Here is a 20,539-nt window from a genome sequence, read left to right as displayed (position 1 = left end):
CTGACCTACAATTGATCATTTATAATAGAGATTTTGGCAGGATTTGATTCCTGCACACCTCTGTACAATGGGATTTTGCACTTTTCCCACTAGATTCTGTGAAATAAAGATAACCCTGCTGTTGAATCAAACATTACATGATTATGTTTATCATGGCAAAATGTTTATTATTATTATGGGCATGTAAATGCATGCTGCATGTTAATCCTTCATAGTAAATTAAGAAAAAGAAAACTTTCAAGTGCCATTTGCAACATGAATCAAAAATATTCATTTACATTCATGACAACAACCAACATCTGTAGAAAAGCTACACGTGAAAGCAGTGCAGTTATAAATATGCTCTTTCTCCAAGACAAGAGCAAACATGTCTGGCCTTTACATCGGGAATGTCATCGTTTACTTTGATTAAACAGCAGCAGTGCATTTACTTTCACCAGGCTGCAAGCAACTTTCATGTAATACTCCAAACAATGTGTACATGTTCAGACCATTTAAACAGATTTTCTTCTTTTGCAGCCTCTAAAATTGAAACAGTCCAGTGTTGAAGTTTAAAATCCAGTGTTCTGTCAGTACTTGTTGATCCCAAATATCCGTACTCCATGAAACTGAGGCAGCTTTGGGAGGAGGACGCTAAGGAGCGAGCACGTGTTGATGAGGAAATGCGTAGGATCGTATTTTGTGTAGAAACTTGCAAGAATATATCTGTAAAGAAAGAGAGTGAGAGAAAGAAAGCATCAGCATCAACATGAATTCTTCAGGATTATAACACACACACAAATACATGATAAAACAAAAGTACATGACACACAGAAAGTTCAGGCTGAGAATATTTGGCCTTAGCTTTTCAGTTTTTGGCCAACCTCAATCCCAGAAACTCATATTCATCACAACAATTTTAAACAAAATTACAAATCTAAAAACAAAAAGAAAAAAATTCTAACAAACTTCTGGAACCAAAGCCAAAAGAATTATCATTGGATTCAACCTATAAAAGGGGATCATACAAGTTTAACCTCTACTATAAAAATCATATAATATATATATATATATATATATATATTTAATATATATGTTTTTAAAAAAACTGCATTTATTATAAATGACCTCTCATGCCCCATCGTCCATGCCTTCACAGCCCACACTTTGGGAATCACCGGCCTACGTCTATCACCTCAGACCTTTTCCTCTTAGTTTCACTGAACCTCAGTAGCGGTGGTTAGCATGAATGAATACATGCAAATTGCTTTTCCCGAGCGTCCCTAACTATGGTTTTGAAATCCAAAAGGAAACAAAACAAAAAAAAAAAACAGTCACAGAATAAAACAGGGGATTTAACAGTGAGTTGACAGATTTGTTTGCTTTCACTTGCTTTCACTACCATCCCTGCTGGCTTACTAATTTGCTCAGCTGCAGTCAAAATTATATTGAAACTGGTGTACTTTTTTACTTTTACTCTTTGGAGAACTATTAAACTGCCAAATCTTTTATTTATTATAAAAGCAGACTACTTTTTAATTTAATTACTTTACACAAACACATGTAGGACTCATGTTGGCTAAAGAACATAGCAAAGTTTAACTTTCTATCCACTGATAAGGGCAACGGGTAATTCTTGGGGTAGCCAGTCGCTATTTGGGCTGATATTTCTGTTTCTGTCGGCTGATCACTGTTAACAAATCCTTTAAAAAGCGGTTAAAAGCCTAAATTGTTGTCAAATAACATACAGCAGTTATGCAACCTTTACATGTTAAATTACTCATCCTAATGAAAGTGAAACTGTAAGCTATCTGTGACGTTCTGTTGTGAACAGTGTATGTACTTACAGAACAATTGGTGAGATGGTAAGAAATTTGCGTGAAGATGTGAACTGGACGCCGTAATCCATCTGTTCCCAGTGTGTGAGCAGACGGGCTTTGCCTTGGTCTGGTGTTTCAAAGGGAGTGCCCTTCACTGTGTGCAGAAACAGGTACATCACCTGCAGAGGAGACATAACAACAGTCATCTACAAACATTATCAGGGGGAAGAAGAAGTAATACTCCATGCAAGTTCAAGTGCAACGACGAATCAAGGAGACATTTCAGTCACTGCCCGGAGAGCTGATGTTTTCATTAACCCTGGAAGTGACCCAACAAATTTTCCCAGCTCTGACATGTAAGAGCAGTATTGTGGAGAGCAAAATTACCTCCCCCAGGTGCAAACCACACTGAAGGTATAAACCGTGGGAAAAGAAAAACAACATACATTTTGTCTGATGTGCACTGCAAAACTGGTGGTTTTTTTGGTTTTGTTTTTTAAAGAACAGCGCTTCCCTGAGATATTAAAACAACAACTAATACACTTTCAACAACAGCAGCAATTCAGCTGGTTTTTAGATTTTCAATCATACTGATGTAAAGCCAAAATGATTCTGAAACAATTGCCAATGTTCGCTAATTTTTAGTCACTGGAACTGAAAATGATGCTGTACATTGGTTGGCTCCAGTTTTAAATGATATGTTACCAGCTTGCCTCTTAGACCAAATTATTATTCTTAAACTATTCATCTAAAGTTGATGAAGTTGGGCTCTTATACAGATTTCAAATGTGACATTGAAATTTGACCCTTCAACTTCCACTCTGACCTTAGATTTGACCTTTCTAGTAGCAGGAAATCTAATGCCACACAGTAAAGTTACATGTTTTCTTAAAGCATATTAAAATATTAGATATAAAATATCTCACAAGTAATTTTTTTAGTTTTCTTTCACAATATGCTGTATAAAGTACTGTAAATAATGGAAATTGTACCAGCGAAATGCATGTAAACTTAGTACTAAGTAAATACTTTCTTTTATTGATCCCCTTCACTCTTAACCCTGTAATGCAGAGTGCATCACATTTGAATTCTTTCGTATCTCTTTATCCATCACACATCATCAGTGTGATGGATAATCCTACAGGGATCGGAAAATGCCAGGTGTAGTAAAAAAATATCCAAATTAAAACTCATAATGCACATTTTTATTCAGCTTTGTTTTAAATTCTCAGAAGAATCAATAAAGACTCCAGTTTCAAAACGATTGAATATTCTGGCAAGTACTTAATGGTTCGGGCTTTACAGCGATAAATAATTTGGTTTTGTTGCGGAAACATCCACAAACTATGTATAAAAATTGCAACAATTCCTAAACAGTTAATGCAGTTTTCTGGAACCCCAGAAAGTCTGCACTTCAATCACTGTTTGAGTTCAAATCCACTGTGATGGTGTACAGAGAAAACTACAAAAACTGAGTCTTAACTCAACAAATTATGGACATAACTGTATTAATATATAAAACTATAAACAGATGAGAAGACATAAGCTTACAATTTATAAGTAAAACTCATCTAAGCAGCAAATTGGTGAAAATTTAAAAAAAAATAACAACTGTACATGATTTGAATTTAGCATATCAAAATCAAAAAAATTTTATCTCTGAAGCAGACGACTTCTGATAAACTGTTTAGCACTGTTATGAACAACCAAGATCATGGTACTTCACAAAGTTGTACTTTTCTCATTAACTCTGGACACCAGCACGCTTTACTGATATTGGGGGAGGGAGGTGTTAAGGAAAGTAGTGCTGTGTGCTGATCTGCAGATTAAATGCAAATGAAAGCGTGACCACAATTTCAGTTTCTTTTCACCTGAAAACAGATAAACCGATATTTTACGACACATACGCACCCTACAGTAAAACAGACAATGCCACCTTTCAGCATGTAAAATGGAATAACATCCCAGGATCACGCAATATTGTTAGGCGGGGGTGCCACACAAAAACATGTCAGCACAAGTCATGATAAAACTGAAGAAAAGCTGATTAAATATGCAAGTGTCCACTGTCTTTGACGTCATATACCAAAAGGTTTTACTGTCATCTATTTGTCAGTTTAGTGTAATAGCATTGTTTAATAATTTGATGTTTTTATGATCTCACAAAATATAGAAGCTAAATTATGAATTAATCAGATTAGATTCTGATATTATCTGTATCTATACCTGTCACCTGCTAGACTACAAATACTAGCAACTGCCAGTGATAACGCTCAGACTCCTAGTACACAACTATTGTATCAATTTAAAAATCCTATGTCGACTTGTCCCACAGTTATCAGTCGTGTCCAAATTCATGGGCTGCATTTGTAGGCCGATTACATCACAGCGACGCGACGAAGGCTGTCCAAAGTCGTACACTCCTCCGAATGCAACCGACAAATGCGTCCTCCTTTTCCCTGAATTTAAAGGATGGGTCAGGTGTATCCTTCGTGGCCCATCATATCCCAGAATTCATAGCGCGGCCCAGCCAATTCCAGTTATAAAATGGTAAATGGTAAATGGCCTGTATTTATATAGCGCTTTACTAGTCCCTAAGGACCCCAAAGCGCTTTACATATCCAGTCATCCACCCATTCACACACACATTCACACACTGGTGATGGCAAGCTACATTGTAGCCACAGCCACCCTGGGGCGCACTGACAGAGGCGAGGCTGCCGGACACTGGCGCCACCGGGCCCTCTGACCACCACCAGTAGGCAACAGGTGAAGTGTCTTGCCCAAGGACACAACGACCGAGACTGACCGAGCCGGGGCTCGAACCGGCAACCTTCCGATTACAAGGCGAACTCCTAACTCTTGAGCCACGATCGCCATAAAACAATGGCGGCCACTAAGTTTTTAATATTACTCTTATTACTCTGGGTCACAAAATAAATGTTTAACATATTTTCAGGCGAGAATGTGGGTCTGTAAACTTCAAATATCTGCTCAGTTTATCAAGACATCGCATATTTGCAAAAGTGCTCTGACGTTTTCGGAGACGTCTGTTATCCACCAGCTCGATAGCTAGCCGGGAGCTCGAGGGTCACTAGAGCCGCCGAGAGCAGCAAACTCCCGGCAGATCATTTTTCAGATTATCGCGGTCTTTCACTACTCAGGTTAAACGTAATATATAAGTCACTTAGATAACCTAAAAATGTTCTTGTTTGGCTTTTTTCAGTGTTTTATTTGTTCGTGAGTAAATCGGTTTGGCTGAGATTAAAGTTATTAGGTTACATAAAATAAAACTTTATTAATCCCCCGGGTGGGTTCCTCCTTGGTTTTCACACAGCTGACTAAACGTCAAACAGAAAACTTATTAAACAGAAGTATGAGACAGTCGAGAATTTACACCAGTGTCTGGTTATATTTTAGATAGCAAGAAGCAGACGGCTGAGTTTATTAAACTCCACCGAGACAGCGGCGACACAAATCTGAAGGCTAGACCGTCCAATTTCACAGCCGTTTACTTCCGGCCTACCCAACCTTCTGACGACCTCGCCCACGTAGACCGCGAAGGGCGAGTCCTCAGGAGGATGCAGCCCATGAATTTGGACACGACCATCATGTTCAGAAGACTCTCAGAAAACTTGACCTCTGACCTGTAGGTTGAGGTCCCTGAGATCTGAACTTGTCAGAGATTTTTAGTAGCTACACCATCAATTTGAAGCTCTCGTGTCCACACTGCCTGCCCATCCGGAAGCCCATCAACCTTTTACGGCTGAAAGGTAAAAACTGAAACTAAGTGTGGAAAAAGATTTTAGTTAACTGAAATAAAAACTGAAACTAGGCTCATGAAAAAAAGAAAAATGAACTGATGAACTGCATGAAAATGTTCATTTCTACACAGCACAGCTGTTTAGGCTTTACTGACCAGATTGTGGATGACGTTAGTTAGTGTCCAGACCAGCGGGACAGTGAAGAAAGGGATGCTGAGCAGGACGATGTGTAAGACGACAGTGAGCAACAGATAGGTAAGCCATATCCCTCTGCTGTTCATCACCCGTGTGTTGGGGTTTACCTCGCTGTGAGCGACGCCCACATTCATCTAGAAAAGGAAAGAAAATGTAAATGGAAAAAAACCAAACAAAAACCCACATGCTTCAGAAGCACTCAAATGTAAACATTTGACCCCACAGAGTTCCAGCTTCGAGACGTAAGCAAGCAGAAACTTGGACAATTTAAACAGTAGTAATTTTATAACAGTGGCTAATTTCAGTTGCTTTTTGTTTTGTTGCTGTATTGCGAATCATCTTTTTACGTTGCGTTTTATTATTTTATTTAAATTTTCATTCATTTATCTCCTTTATTATATTTTACAGAACTTTTTTCTCTTAGGTCATTTTTATATTTTTGAGATCATCATATTGTATTTATTTTTTTCAGCTAGTCTACTTTATTTATGCTATTTTATTATAGATTTTGTTTAATGGTTTGGCTTGTGTAACACAGGAATTTCCAGATATTTGGGATACCTAATGTAAATCTTATCTTCACATCAACATGCCTATTAGCAACAAAGGTATCTGTTTATGCAACAAAAGCTTCAAAAAGCTTTACATTACAGCAGTGACTACAACCTTTGCACGCAAGCTCAGTACATTGTTTGTTCCTGAGTTTTGCTTGCTGTACCTTTCATATAGACAACAATAACGTCAAGATCTTGATCTGCTCTGCAGCTAAAAGGAAGTTAAATCAGTGAATAATACTTTTAATTTATTCTGGGCCATTCCATGAAAAAAAAACCAACAACAATCCCACGTGACCTGTCAGAATCAGCTGGTTTTTTTTCTTCATTTTGTACAATCACTTTAGTACATTTCGTGCAAAATGTTACTTTCATACTATCAACATTTTCCAAGTTACAGCAGCATGAAGTATGCTAAGTAGGGAGAGAGATGAAATCCTTATTTTAATTCAAATTATTTTTGTATATTTTATAACTTCTTCAATATAAGAGATAAAATTACACACCAATTAAAAAGTACAAAATGTTTACCCTCCCACTATGTCCTCTATGACCTCCAAGGGTCTGTGACTGTTTTAAATGCTTTCATAATATGCTTAGATTATTTTAGAAAGATATTTTGCTGATTTTGAGGAGGTAAGGAGTGGGTCCATATTTTTTCATGGAAATGTTTTCTGTCATGTTAGCTACTCATTTCATTCATATAAAAAGAAGCAGGGCTATCAAACTAATTTTAGTTCATCAGTGCAGGACTGTGCAAACTGTATGTGACGTAATCTTGCAAATATAGCGCTTATAATGTGGGAAAATCCCCCACACAATTAACTGAATCTAATAATATTAAGCCCAGTCAACTTCATACAGGTAACAAGTAGGGCTGTTTGATATAACGATATATATCGGATGATGATATACAAACGTCTATGTTTCATTTTACGCTATCGTTTGTTTCGTGGTATTGCAAAATAAACTGTTTATGGCAATATTTTTTCACCGTTTTGATGGTCCCTGTAGTGGCTATATTAATTTCTTAAAGTTCTCTCTTTCTCTTATATTTAATATAACCACACTACAGACGGACAAGCGCCTGTTTTTATGCCTTGTGGTTAGCAACAACGACGGTAACACCATCGCGTGTCCGCGTGTTTATGTACCACATAAACCTTTCACAATAAAGCTCAAGATCCTGTTGAGACTTTTCAAAATAAACTGAATCACGTGAAAGAGCAGATTATTTACGGATGAGAAGTAAAAAAGAGCCGACAGGTGCTAAAAAATAAACCTTAGACTCAAACGTTAGAACAGGCTTTTCCCCGCAGCACGCTGTGTAATAAATACTCACAAAGAAAACGGCGGCCGTTACAACTTATGTCTAAAAATATATCGTTTCATGCATCTGTTAAAACACTCGACTCCAGGTACATGACGCGCAGCTGGAAACACTTCACGCAAGTCGAGCTGCCCGAGATTCACAGAATTTACAGAAAATGGTACATTTTTGTGATTTATATCGTTATCGGACGATAGAATTCTTATATCGTGATATGAGATTTTGGTCATATTGCACAGCCCTAACTGTGGTCACATACAGGTAACAAGTATAAACTTTTCAATTAGAAGTTACTTATGGCATCGAAGAACAAGAACAGCCTAATAATGTGTAAAGAAGCTTATCTGCTTATCTTATTAACACTTTTTTTCTCCCTGCCTTTGAAGAGATGCTCTGTGAAATTATTTTGTTTTAGTGGACACTCATTAATTATTTCCTTTTACTGGAAGTAAGCTAGCTCACTTACAGTAGCACTGGTAAAAAAAGTTTTTCGGTCATCTCAGAGAAGCCAATATCTCAACAATGACTCAAATCCACAAGCTTCAGGTTATCGGTTATCTGTTGAAACCTCTGAAATCAGTCTTTTTCAGGTTGTATTATATCTAGAACTGGCTATAACCCACCAAAGTGTAGAAATCCCCCCTGTGGGAGGCATTTAATTGGGGGAAGTCCCTCTTTCTTGAAGTCTAAATTTCAAGCAGTGGTTTATGGCCCCTATACAGCCCAATCTGATCTGAAACAAGATAGACCACTACAAACAAATTACACATTCATCATCATCCAAATGTTCCTCTTTGTTTAAGCTGTAAAAAGTCCTGAAAATGCTCACATTATATGAACTATTCACATACAAAAACCCTTCACTTGGTTTCACTTTATTCATGTACCATTCACTTTATTAGGCACACCTTTCGAATACTGGTTGGACCCCTTTCACCTTCAGAACTGCCTTAATTCTTTGTGGCTTAATTTCAGCATGGTGCTAGAAAATATTCCTCAAAGACCTGAGTTCATACCGACGTGATGCTTCCTGCAGTTGCTGCAGATTTGTCAGGTGCATATCCATGATGTTAATCTCCATTTTCACCACATCCCAAAGCTGGTGTTTGCATTGAGATCTGGTGACTCTGGAGGCCATTTGAACTTTGTTGTGTTCAAAAAAAAAAAAAAAAAAAAAACAGTTGGAGATTCTTTTCAGCTTTTCTGGAAGCAGCTATCAGAGGAGGGGTACATTCTCTTTTGCTTATGTCATTTAAATGATGCTCTGTTACAGCGACCCTGAGAGGTCGAATGCAACACAACATAATAAAAGATCAGCAAATAGAGAAATTCTACGCAAGCACAGAAAAAGCACTGGAATTCAATCTCGCAATTGTTCTGTCATTTTGTCTTCCCCAAAACACTTGTGTTTTACAAGTTGGATTTTTTTTGGTTTCAATTTCTGTTGTGCTTTATTCAACCTTTGTGTTTTTGTGTGCTTTTGCAGCATTTTGCTATTCACTGGTGTTTTTTAGGTTGCAGTGCATCTGACCTGTCAGAGCCACCATATCAGTTGGCACAAATTAACCGAAATGTGGCATGAAAACACCCCCACACCAAAACACCAGCAACACCTCTCTGTGTTTAATTATTCGTTATTATTAATCCCCAGCTCTCTTCCACAGCGTGTCTTTGTCTGTTTTCCTGCGTGTTGTGGATTCAGAGGTGCTTTTCTGGATGTAGTAACTTGTTTTTTAAGTTATTGTTGCCTTCCTAACAGTTCAAACTGTTCTCCACTGACCTGTAGTATCAGCCAACCTGGCTGATGTCTGGCTCAAATTCAAGTTCAGATGTGACAAATTATTAATAACCTGCTATACAATGTTTTCTGGTAGGAAAAAAACAAACCCCCAAAACTTTCCATCTTCTACAAAGCCAGCTAAATGGCTCGTTAACATGCTTCTAGCATATTCAGACTTTCAAACCTGAGCAATGTTTGAACATGAATCTCTCAAAAATTTTAAAGATAGAAGTAAAAAATGTTCACTAGCCTCTTTTACCATCAAACTGAATGTAATTACTGATTGTAATTTTTTGTACAAGAATAAGTGCTGCAAGAATTCTAATAAAACTGCTCAATCCACAATGACAGTTGAATGAAAGTAGCATTGTCTTCATTTCTGTGACCTTTTTTATGCTAAAAAGTTTTATTTTGCATTATTGCGAAATTCAACTGCATACCATTCAGAGGTTCTCACTAGTTAATTTTTGAAAAGTGATTTTTGATTCATGTAGGACTTTGCAGGACTACTTGATATTTAAATGTATTTTATCAAATCAGAGATCTTAATTCAAGGTAACAGAGGCGAGTGAGCATTTCAAACCTTTGTCTTATTTTTTATATATCCATGTTCAAACACTGCCTTAGATCTCAATCTCAAATCGGAGCTGATTTAACAAAGAAATATTACAAAAAAAGTGACGATTTGAGATGGAATAACCCTACTTTGACATTTCAGTCAAGTGTATCAATTTGCCTTTTGTTTATAATCTCGTTAACTTCCAGTTAGTTTCCAGAGTGGGCTTTCTTGTGCAACTTTCGCGTTAATCTTTTTTCTTTTCTTTTCTTTTTTTTTTTTTTTTTTAAACATGCTCTGCAGGGGCATTTAAAATTTAAATTAAAGAAGTTCAGAGTATATGTCACATTGCAAACACAGCACTTTGTTGGTGCAGATGTCTCAAAGTCATGCAGGCATGACAGTTTCAAATGCACACAATCCCCAAAGCCTCAACTAGCATGATGAGGGTTTGGAAAAAAGCGCTGGGGGGGGAAAAAAAAACACTTAATACGAATTTTGTGTTGGTGGCCAAAATACACGCTTCCTCTCAAGTAGATGCACCAAAGGCTTATCGTGCTAGATGTGGTCAACGTAAGCAGCATGATGAGGCTTTGGGAAAAAGTGCTGGGGGGGAAAAATGACTTATTATGAATTTTGTTTCGCTGCCAAAATACACGCTTCCTCTCAAAGTAGATGCAACAAAGCACATGCACCAAAGCCTTATCATGCTAGATGTGGTCAACATAACTAGCATGTTGAGGTTATGGGAAAAATGACTCCACCCGACTGAGTTCTTCTGGTTACCAAAACACACGCTTCCTCTTTTAGCCGTCCCCAACATCAGTGGGCCAACATTCAGTCGTCTCACCGCAATTTTCAGACTCCTTAGACTCGAACAGTGTTAAATATACCACAAGAACAACACAGACAACCTTTCAGAAAATGCTCAGACTTTTCGAGTATATTATTTAACTAAATACGAGTCACGTGACGTTCGCGGGCTAGCTAACAGCCGCTACCTACAGGTTGACAAGCTAACACCAGTTTAAATGTACTTTAATTACAATTAATCGTTTCACACGATACGTAAGCACTGAGGACGTAAACCGATTCCGTCGTGCGGTGAGTAACAAATCTAGCTCGTGTGGTATTTCTAGATTTAAAGCGCTACATTTCACCGGAGAAAACTTTACCTTCCTGTGTTGTCGTAGCTCACCAGGAAATTCCTTGTTTTGTCTTCTTAACCCCGCCTTCGCTTGAGCTGGACTGGTTCCTCTGTCAAAACTCCAGCCTGTCTTTAACAACGGCAGGTAAACAGGTGAAAGGGGAAAACTGTGAGAGGTACACTAAAGATCAGCTGTCCAAGAAATTCCCGAGATGCCCCAGTAAATGTGTTGGCCACAATTTAGTGCTACTGTTAATTCCCATATAACTACCTAGATATCAGGGTGGCTGCAGGCATGCAGAAGCTTTCAGATCATCTTTCAGGAACGCACATGGACAAAAAAACAAACAAAAAACAAACAAAAAAAACCTTTATACACTTACTCGCTGGGCACTTCATTAGGTACAACTGTTCCACTGCTTCTTAACACATCAATGTAATTAAGAATCACGGCAGCAACGGCGTTATTTGAGCATGTAGAAATGGTCAAGACGACCAGAGCGCCAAAATTCAGAAAAAAGGTAAGGTAACAGACTTTGATGTGGTGCCAAACAGGCTTGTGTATTTCCAGAGCTGCTGATCTACTGGAATTATCACACACAATCATCTCAAGGGTTTACAGAGAATGGTCTGAAAAACAGAAAGTATCCAGTGAGCAGCAGCTCTGTGGGTAAATTCCTTCTTGATGCCAGAAGTTATAGGATAGCGGTCAGGCTCCTTTAAGCTGAGAGGAAGGTAACAGTGACTCAAATAACCACTTTGTCATCTTACACAGTTTTGTGGTTTTTGAGCTTTCACATTCTGTTTGTTATTAAATATCTTCAGTTGGTTTCTTAAGTTTGCCTTCCTATAATTATTCTGAATTATTATTATGCCTTTTATTGCCTATTATCGGAGAGCATTTGTTTTCTCTTTTGTAAGTTGAGTTTGTGAATTATATACTCGTGCAGTTTGATTTGCCATCTTGTTTTTTTCCCCCATGGTAGCAGTTTGTTAGTGTTGTATTCCTTCTTGTAGTTTATCCTGCCTCCCTTGTGTTCCCTGTATATAGTTAAGATCCCTGTATCCATTTTCCTGTTTAACTTTGATAGTCATGATTTTTTTGTGCCTTGTGTTCAGTTTGACCTTCTTGTCTTGTGTAATTAGTTTTAGCCGTATCTTGTTGCTCTCCAGCATCCACTTTCCTTGATTTCCTTGTGTTTACTTTTGTCTCAGTTTCTTCTCATGTCATACTGTTTGTCAGTTTCCCTCGTGACTCTTTTTCTTTTTGTTTAGGGATCTTGTTACCTGCTGCCTGCTGGACACTGGCTTGCCAAAATTGGATGATGAAAGATTGGAAAAGGTTTTCAGATGGATTGGAGGGGTCAAAAATAGGGTAAATAACTTAAACCTATGAGCAGTTCAGGGTGGTGGTAATGTAATGGTGTGGGGGATATTTTGTTGTTACACTTTGGGCTCCTTAGTACAAGATGAGCATCATTTAAACACACTCTGAATCAGTAGTGTTGCTGACCATGTTCACCCCTTTATCACCATAGTGTACCCATCTTCTGATGGCTGCTTCCAGCAGGATTCACTGCATGGAAATTGCCTCCACAGTCACCAGAACTCAGGCCAGTAGAGCATCTTTGGAATGTGGTGAAATAAAAGGTTTTCACATCATGGATATGCGGCCAATAAATCTGCAACAACTACATTAAGCTATCCTGTCACTATGGATTAAAATCTGTAAATGTTTCCAGGAACTTTTTGAATCTCAGTCACAAAGACGGCAGCTCTGAAGGCAAAAGGGGCTCTGACTCAGTACTAGCAAGGTGTACTAATAAAGTATGTAGTGAGTTTGTATGCACTAATCTAAATATTCAGCACAATATCCTCTGCAGATTAACAATAACTCTCACACTAACAATCAACAAATGGGGTGAATTTAGGGAACATAAGATTGAAAAGCACAGTAATACTAGGTTTGGTTTTCTTGTCCGATGATTGATAGTGGAATGTTTTTGTTAAGCCACTAGAGTCACTATAATGTTCTCATCAGTGTGACATGACATGTTGTAGTGGTTAAGGATCAAAGAGGAAGTTGACTTTGAAAAGCAGAGGAAAATGACACAAGCTAGTTTTAATCAAATATATTACATAAGTGATTATAGTGAACATGATGAAACCAGTAAATTTTCTTCTTATCATCATCTCTATCTTAGGAACATGATATTAGATCATCCAAACCAAGTAATTATCACCCGTGCAATAGAAAAGTATTCAACAGACTCTATATCAGTGGGTCTTCATATGTGCCGACACCAGATCAACAACAAAAGGTTCATGAACTGGTTGAATGTTGTCAGATGAGATATTCTAACCCTCTTTTCAGGATTCATGCTAACTACAGCCATATTGGACCAACGTTACAATAAAATAATAACACTTGCTGGTGTAGTGAATAACACATTTGCTAGAAATCCCCAGGGGGTCACAAGCTAGCTTCTGGGCCAAGAAAGCAGCCAAAAGTACCTTCTCTCATTTATCAAATAAACAATATACAGGCAAAATACGAGCCAAAGGACCATGTCGATGTGACCCACTGCATCTTAAAAGGAACACCAAACAACCTCTAAAACAACAACAAGAATATAATTCAATTTCTAGTGCATATCAGAAAATCTGTAAGAAGTAGCCTTCTTTTATTATTCGTTTAATTTTATTTATTTATTTTTGAAATAATGCATCATGCCCATTGCAACTTCAGTTATTAGCATGTTGATTGGCCATTTCTCAGGTGGTTTTATAAGGTAATAATCTTTCCCCCATTCTGGGTTGGACAGGACACATATGATAACAGTGGGTCTTTCTAAAGTGAGGATGGAAGCCATGACATGACAAATACCTAGTCACACATCTATTGGTAAGAGCGTTGTTTTTACAGTAAAGAAATGAAAGTTGAGTTCAAATTCATAATGATAAAAACATGATTACATGAACTATTATGACCAAAAAACTATAAACTAAGTATGAACGGAACTGTACAAAAAAGTACTTAACCTAGTGTAAGCCAATGATAAATATCTGCTGTTCAAACCACCCAGATGTTTCCAAAAAAGTTTTTGGCTTAGGTTACACGTTCAGAATATGATATGATCATGTCCTTCTGAGACCCAGTCTATTCATTATGTCCTCTGTAGTGGACAAAAGAGTTAAACCGAAAGATTTCCTCAGTTCTCAGGAGGACATGATATGACCTTTTCACATCAAATAGATGAGGGTAATTCCATCTCAGTTCATCGTGTTTAATAAAAAAATTCCCTCCTCACAGCTTGTCAAAATATTGAAAAAAAGGGGGGGAAAAGTACATTTAATATGAATTGTAAAACAAAATAAACAAAAAGAAATAGGAAAAAAATGGAAGGTTTCCTGGCTTTATTAATGTGGAATCTTGGGAATGTAGCTAAAGTTACTGCAGCATGATTGATGGAAGTCCCTAAGATATTTGGATGTTTGGTCTTTGAAGGTAGATTTGGATGCCTGTAGAAATCATAATTTAGTATGTGTGGGAATAATATTTAATAGACAATTCATGTATGGCAGCCAAAGATTATAACAAATTATATCATTTCTAAAATTCACAGATTTTAAGATAAAAGACCTAAATTATAACCAATGATTTTTGTTTACTAGGCAAGAAGGCTAGCTCTGATACTAAGGCTTCAAATATTAATTCTAACAATATGTAAAGTATTTCCAATATATAATTTTTAATCAGTAATATTTTCATCAACAGTGCTCGGTAATTCAGTTTGTTTATTTTTTAAGGGAAACTATAGTCGGTACACAAACAACTTTTTTCCCTTTCAAGAAATCATCGACTGAATGCAATCGTCAGGTGTCATCAAAATTCACTTGACTTCCTTCAAATAAGTCATCCTCTTTAATACATTTATATATTTTTGTTTTGTGTTGTAATAGCAGGACGTTAAAATCTGTCCAAATCACCCTTAACCTGGATCCGGTCTTTTATCAGTTCCCAGAGTCAGAACCAGACACGGAGAAGCTGCATTCAGCTTTTATGCTCCTTATATCTGGAACAAACTCCCAGAAAGCCTCAGATCAGCTGAAACACTCAGTTTATTTAAATCCAGGTTGAAGACTCACCTATTCTCAGCTGCATTTGAATAAAGCACCAAATCCACACTTTTAAGCTTAAATTTCAAAACTTACACTAACTACTGATCTTATCTATTTCTGATTCTATCTGTTTTGATTTTATATACTGTTTTGTTTGTTTGTTTGTTTGTTAAGTGGGTTTAGAGCTCTGGGTAGCTCCCCAACTGGGTCTAGACTGGGTCTAGAGAGTATTTTAAATTCAGGGAATTTAAAATAGAAAGTAGCTCGTCCACAGAAGGACTGGTAGCTCCCCTTACGATAAGGGTTCAGATTGCGCGAACAGGTGTGAAATGTGTGTGTTTAGTTAGTTTGTTTGTTTGCTTGTTTTAATCAATTTTAAATCATGCTTTTTATTTGTTTTTGTTTCTAATGTCTCTGTAAAGCACTTTGAATCACCTTGTTGTTGAATTGTGCTATACAAATAAATTTGCCTTGCCTTGCCTTAATTAACCCCAAATTCTTATTTATTGTTTTACATAAATATTTACTTTTAGTGCTGTTTAGGAACGCAGTGAAACTGAATTTTAAATATTCATAGCTGACAGTGTTTTATGCAGTAAAACTAAACCACTCTGCCAGCAGATGAAATATTAGTCTAGTGTAAAAGTATTATGAAGCTAGTATTGGAAATTACTTTAAAACTATGACTAGGTAACCTTTGTATTCCTCTTTTCTACTATAGAGATGAATAATATAATCATGTTTTCTACAAACGGGTCTTGCAGCTCAGTATGTTTTCCATTTGTAACTCTGAGCTATATCTTTGTCTATTTTTTTGTACAAAGCCACCAGTGAACTACAGAATTATACTGTTAGCTTCTATGGTATCGTGGGCATTGATTAATTTTGCCATGAAATTAAAAATAATACATAAATGGAGTGAACTGACATTCATAGTCTTTTCTAGACTTTCTGACTACCCAGAATGCTTTATACTGTAGTATGAAGTGGCCACATTTAACCATGTAGTCATACATTCATTTGATTATACCGTACTTTGTTCTACACATTATGCACTTTATTTACCTCACATCCAGTTAGCCTCACATGAATGGACTGTGTAGGAAGACTGGACTACCTGAAAGGAACCTTGTGAATTCACAGGAAGGTCCCAGCTACTTTGATGTTCTTAGTTCACAGACTTATTGTTTTTTAATCCTTGAAAACAGGATGTCTTCACTTGGAGGATCTGAATTTATTCTGTGAAGAGCAATTGCTCAGTTGAGTCATGCAAATGGCCTGTTTTGATTCTCTGTTCCTTCTGAGCAGATACTTCAGTTTCAGTCCGGCTGTGAATGCACAGCACTCACTTGAGAAAGGAAGTGGTATTTTTTCCCTAAGACCATCAAGTTTATGCTGATAAATCGAGAGTTAAACTCGATATCTATTTCACTTTGACATCTTGTTAAGTTGCATTTGTTTTCTTAGTATCAAGTTTGTGAATTTGTTTAACAGTCACAGGTGTCGAACTCCAGGCCTCAGTGGCCGGTGTCCTGCAGGTTTTAGATGTGTCTTTGATCCAACACAGCTGATTTAAATGGCTAAATTACCTCCTCAAAATGTCTTGTAGTTCTCCAGAGACCTGGTAATAAACTAATCATTTGATTCACGTGTATTGACTCAGGGTGATATCTAAAACCTGCAGGACACCGTCCCTCGAGGCCTGGAGTTTGACACCCCTTGTTCTTCTTTATACTGCAACTCTGTAATGAGTCTCTATGTGCAACGTTACTGGCCAACTCCCTTTCCAAACAGTGTGTATTCTCTCTTTGATAAGAGACTCCTTAGCTTAAAAATAAAGAAATGGCTTTTTGCTAAATGGAGAGCAAGGGGAAGCAGTCATCACTAACCTGCATTTTTGGTTTGAGCAGTCAAAAGGGCAAATGCTTTGACTCTTATAGCATTTATGTTATATTATAAATATAGTGAGAAAGAGAAATATGCTCATCAGCTGAACCCAGACAACACTGATTGTACAACTGATGATTGATTGTAAGACTGTCTGCAGTGACGGTCTTACAATCATCAGTTGATTCACCATGAGCTTGATTCACAGGCGCAAGCAGTCATAATCATCTTGACACATAAAAGGATAATTATTATTAGTATTATTATTAGTATTATTTTTACACAACACAGCTGCAAAAAAAGCTCTGGAAGTAAGCCAGTCACCTGACCATCCTTTTCTCTATTTAATCATTTATTTTTGTTTTTACATAAACATCAGTTTCAGGTCTCTAATAGATGCATATTTTTTATTTCATTTCCTTTAGTCAAGCTTTGTGATTCAATGCATGCCCCTTCCACAGTAAGCAAACAGTTGGGTGAGTCGATCAGTTGGAGCGTATTTTTTGTGCCAGAGCCCCGTGACTTATTAATCCCACCAAGCTTCAAAAAACATAATTTTGCATAATGAGTACTTCTGATGATTCCAGTTGATATAGCTTATTAAGATTTTATTTATTGAATGCAGAACTCATAAAATGGGCTTATATTATGATTTATTAATCTCTTTTACTTTGTGAAAACTGAGTTAGCCATTGGGTAAACTCCAGTGCAGTCCTATTATAAAGCTGAAGTAAAGTAAACAGAGAATCTCTTTGTAGCTGCTGTTGATGCATTGTGATTTCAGAATGCTCAGAGCAGTAAAGTGTTTAAGTATAAGTGTGGCAATTCATTCTTAATTTAACAAGCTTGATTTTATGGAAATGGGAATACCTCTTAGGAGGGAAATAAGTAAGCCTATGCCAGTGGGAACAAAGTCAGAAGTACTGTTTGCTATTCTGTCACACTGAGGAGACTCCTCTTCAGTAGCACGAGAGCTGTGTAAAAAAGGAGAAAAAGAAAGTGATGTCGTTACTGAACTGGCTGAATGTCTTGGATATTCTGAAAAACTTAAGCTTGCTGCGTCAGACATTTTTCTTTAGGGAAATTTAATATTTACCTCTGAGTCTTTTATTTGCCCTTATTAAACAATAGTTGAATTGTCCACACAGAATTTGTCTGATCATCTGCAGCAGTTGATGGGTTATAATCACTTAGTACTTAACAATGAGCTGTAAACTCAAGTGTGGAAATTCAACCTTGATTTGATGAGTCTGATGGTGCAGTAAGGGAAGCGTCTTGGAGAGCGGGAATGAGTAGAATGATTGAAGAGAAATAAAGCAGAAGTGCTGTTACCTGTTATGTCACTCTGATGTGGTTGCTTCCCAGCATTGTGTGAAAACAATTAAAAAGCACAAATCATGTTATTCCTAATGACCACTGACTGAATGTTCAGGGTGTTCTGACAAACTTTTTTGAGTGGAAAATGTATATTTATCAGTATATTTTAGGGGATGATGTAAATGAGAAGTCATAGAGGGGCTCAGAATAAGAGAATTTCTATCCAAAAGCAAGCAGCTCTAAGGAACCTCTTCTTTGGTCTAGACTGAAATTTTGTAAAGACATTTATTGTCCTCAAAGAAATATGGATCAAATAACTAACAGCGGCGCTGGCTTGAATACTGAAGCCAGAGCTAAGGTGACCAGATGTCCTTCTCTAAGTGTCCCATATTTGGATGACCATGCACTTTTCTAAAGTCTGGCTTCCACCCAATGGTTGTGAAGGGAAGGATTTTTATTGCAGTAAAATGAAGGTTAGCCTCTCTAATGCTATGCCCATCGGTGAAAATTACAAGTCAACAGAAAGTCACAAACTTGGCAGATTTTGTTGAATATGATGGAAAGCACTGAAAGGAAAATGAAGCACCAAGAAATATACTGAGAAATGGAGGTTTTGTCATTTTCTGCTAGAATTATTTTTCAGTTTCACACAGAGGGGGGAAATGTTTGTTTCATAATTGGCCAAATTGTCAGATATGGCTCCATACCTCCTCCAAGGTATGTCAGTCTGTGCATGCATCTTTACTGAATCCCAGTGACTTTTATCATTTGAGACCACAAAAAACCCCTCAGTTTTCTTTTATTCTTATTGTATTAACATAGTAAAAAAGAGTAGGAAAGGTCAACACAGTCAAATATAATATGTATCTGACTACCTCCCAGCACTGTTAATGTGTCTGAGTTTGTCCAAGTCAAACACCATATTTAGGACAGGCAGAAACCCCCCCCCCCCCCCCCCCCCCCCCCCCAAGAAACAAACAAACAAAAACAAACTACTACTACTTATATTTACAGGTGGCCACATCATGGTCTCTGCTGCAATGTGTGGCCAAACTGTTCACATATATGCTAACAATTACCACTTGGAGATTTTCTGTTTTGGCTGCAGTGTTTATCTCCTTCTGACTCACTACATCACTGCACTCAAACCACTTCCCCCTTCCAACTCAGACTTGGCTTTCCCTTGCCAAGTCTGAGTTGGCCATCCCTAGTCATTTTCCCTTACTCTTCGCAAAAATCATTTGACCTATGCTGTGTCTCTCACTTGGTATCTACACCTGAGTTCACCTGGTTATTGTCCCTCTAACAGTAAAGGGGGGGGGGGGGGGGGGTAGTGCTGGAGGATCCTGAGGATATTGTTTCCCGGTAGCATGTGCATGTTGTTAAATAAATAAATAAATAAAAAGAGAAGTGATGTCATTGCTATTGACCACACGATTACCGTACACTATGTTCTGATGAATTTAAGCGTCACACTTTTTTCACACAATTAAACAAGAAGCACTCTGAGAGCACAAATATCCGCCAACACAGGTCCCTTTCTGGGCAGTATTTACTTTTATAGTAGTAAATGAATTATTGTATTATGGACATGTTCATTTTGTTTTCTTTGTTCTTTTTACATATACTTTAAGGAGTTTGTAGTGCAGTAAAAAGAAGCACACAGTAGAAGCTTTTGTTATTTGCTCTGTTGAAACCTATTTTAATATACCTGACATAATTTTGAGTATATTTATTTGTTATTTTTGTGGATATAGTAAATGTGTAGCATTAATTTTAATGTTTAGTAAAATTTGCTTACATTTTTAGTAAATATGAGGTGAATAAAGTTTTTGATCACAAATTCATTTTGTTTTTTTAATATATCTGTATATATTGGCAAAAAAGTCTTACAATATATTTTGTTTTCAAATCTTTGACAAATAAATAAATTAAGCTGACCTTGAAATTCTCAGTGAATGTAAGCCAAATTTGAATGGATTGTTGAAACCCCACTCTCCAAAAGTTGATTCATGTGGACGTAGCGTTTTCAGTGGCAGAAATGTTTCATCACTCATCCAAGTGACTTCTTCAGTCTCACCTGACTGC

General features: G+C 37.2%; 1 protein-coding gene and 1 long non-coding RNA gene across 2 annotated transcripts; one reads left to right on the top strand and one right to left on the bottom strand.

Moving 5' to 3' along the window:
- Window positions 1–141: 141 nt before the first annotated feature.
- On the bottom strand, window positions 142–11,278 carry ormdl2 (ORMDL sphingolipid biosynthesis regulator 2). The gene is made up of 4 exons (XM_085393924.1): window positions 11,154–11,278; window positions 5,719–5,892; window positions 1,827–1,978; window positions 142–705 (listed from the first exon to the last, which is right to left on the bottom strand). The coding sequence occupies exons 2-4, from the start codon at window positions 5,890–5,892 to the stop codon at window positions 570–572; spliced, it is 462 nt and encodes a 153-aa protein (XP_085250050.1). The 5' UTR covers window positions 11,154–11,278; the 3' UTR covers window positions 142–569.
- Window positions 10,800–15,352, top strand: LOC146645640 (uncharacterized). Its single transcript, XR_014909071.1, has 3 exons — window positions 10,800–11,082; window positions 12,401–12,500; window positions 12,664–15,352. It is a non-coding gene; the product is annotated as an uncharacterized LOC146645640 (long non-coding RNA).
- The last annotated feature ends 5,187 nt before the right edge of the window (window positions 15,353–20,539 follow it).

This window comes from Rhamphochromis longiceps, linkage group LG20, assembly GCF_057381845.1.
Source record: "Rhamphochromis longiceps isolate RC_006_pf linkage group LG20, R_longiceps_female_GT1.1, whole genome shotgun sequence".
In the NCBI taxonomy this organism is placed as follows: domain Eukaryota; kingdom Metazoa; phylum Chordata; class Actinopteri; order Cichliformes; family Cichlidae; genus Rhamphochromis; species Rhamphochromis longiceps.
Note: the sequence above shows the minus strand (reverse complement) of the source record. Positions and strands in the feature narration are given on the sequence as shown.

Excerpts from the sequence above, each read along its gene's own strand:
- ormdl2 (XM_085393924.1), bottom strand. The coding sequence starts at position 5,892 with ATGAATGTGGGCGTCGCTCACAGCGAGGTAAACCCCAACACACGGGTG. Across the intron at positions 1,979-5,718 it reads CTAACGTCATCCACAATCTG|GTGATGTACCTGTTTCTGCA; the intron begins GTCAGTAAAGCC and ends TCTCCTCTGCAG. Across the intron at positions 706-1,826 it reads ACCATCTCACCAATTGTTCT|ATATATTCTTGCAAGTTTCT; the intron begins GTAAGTACATAC and ends CTTTCTTTACAG.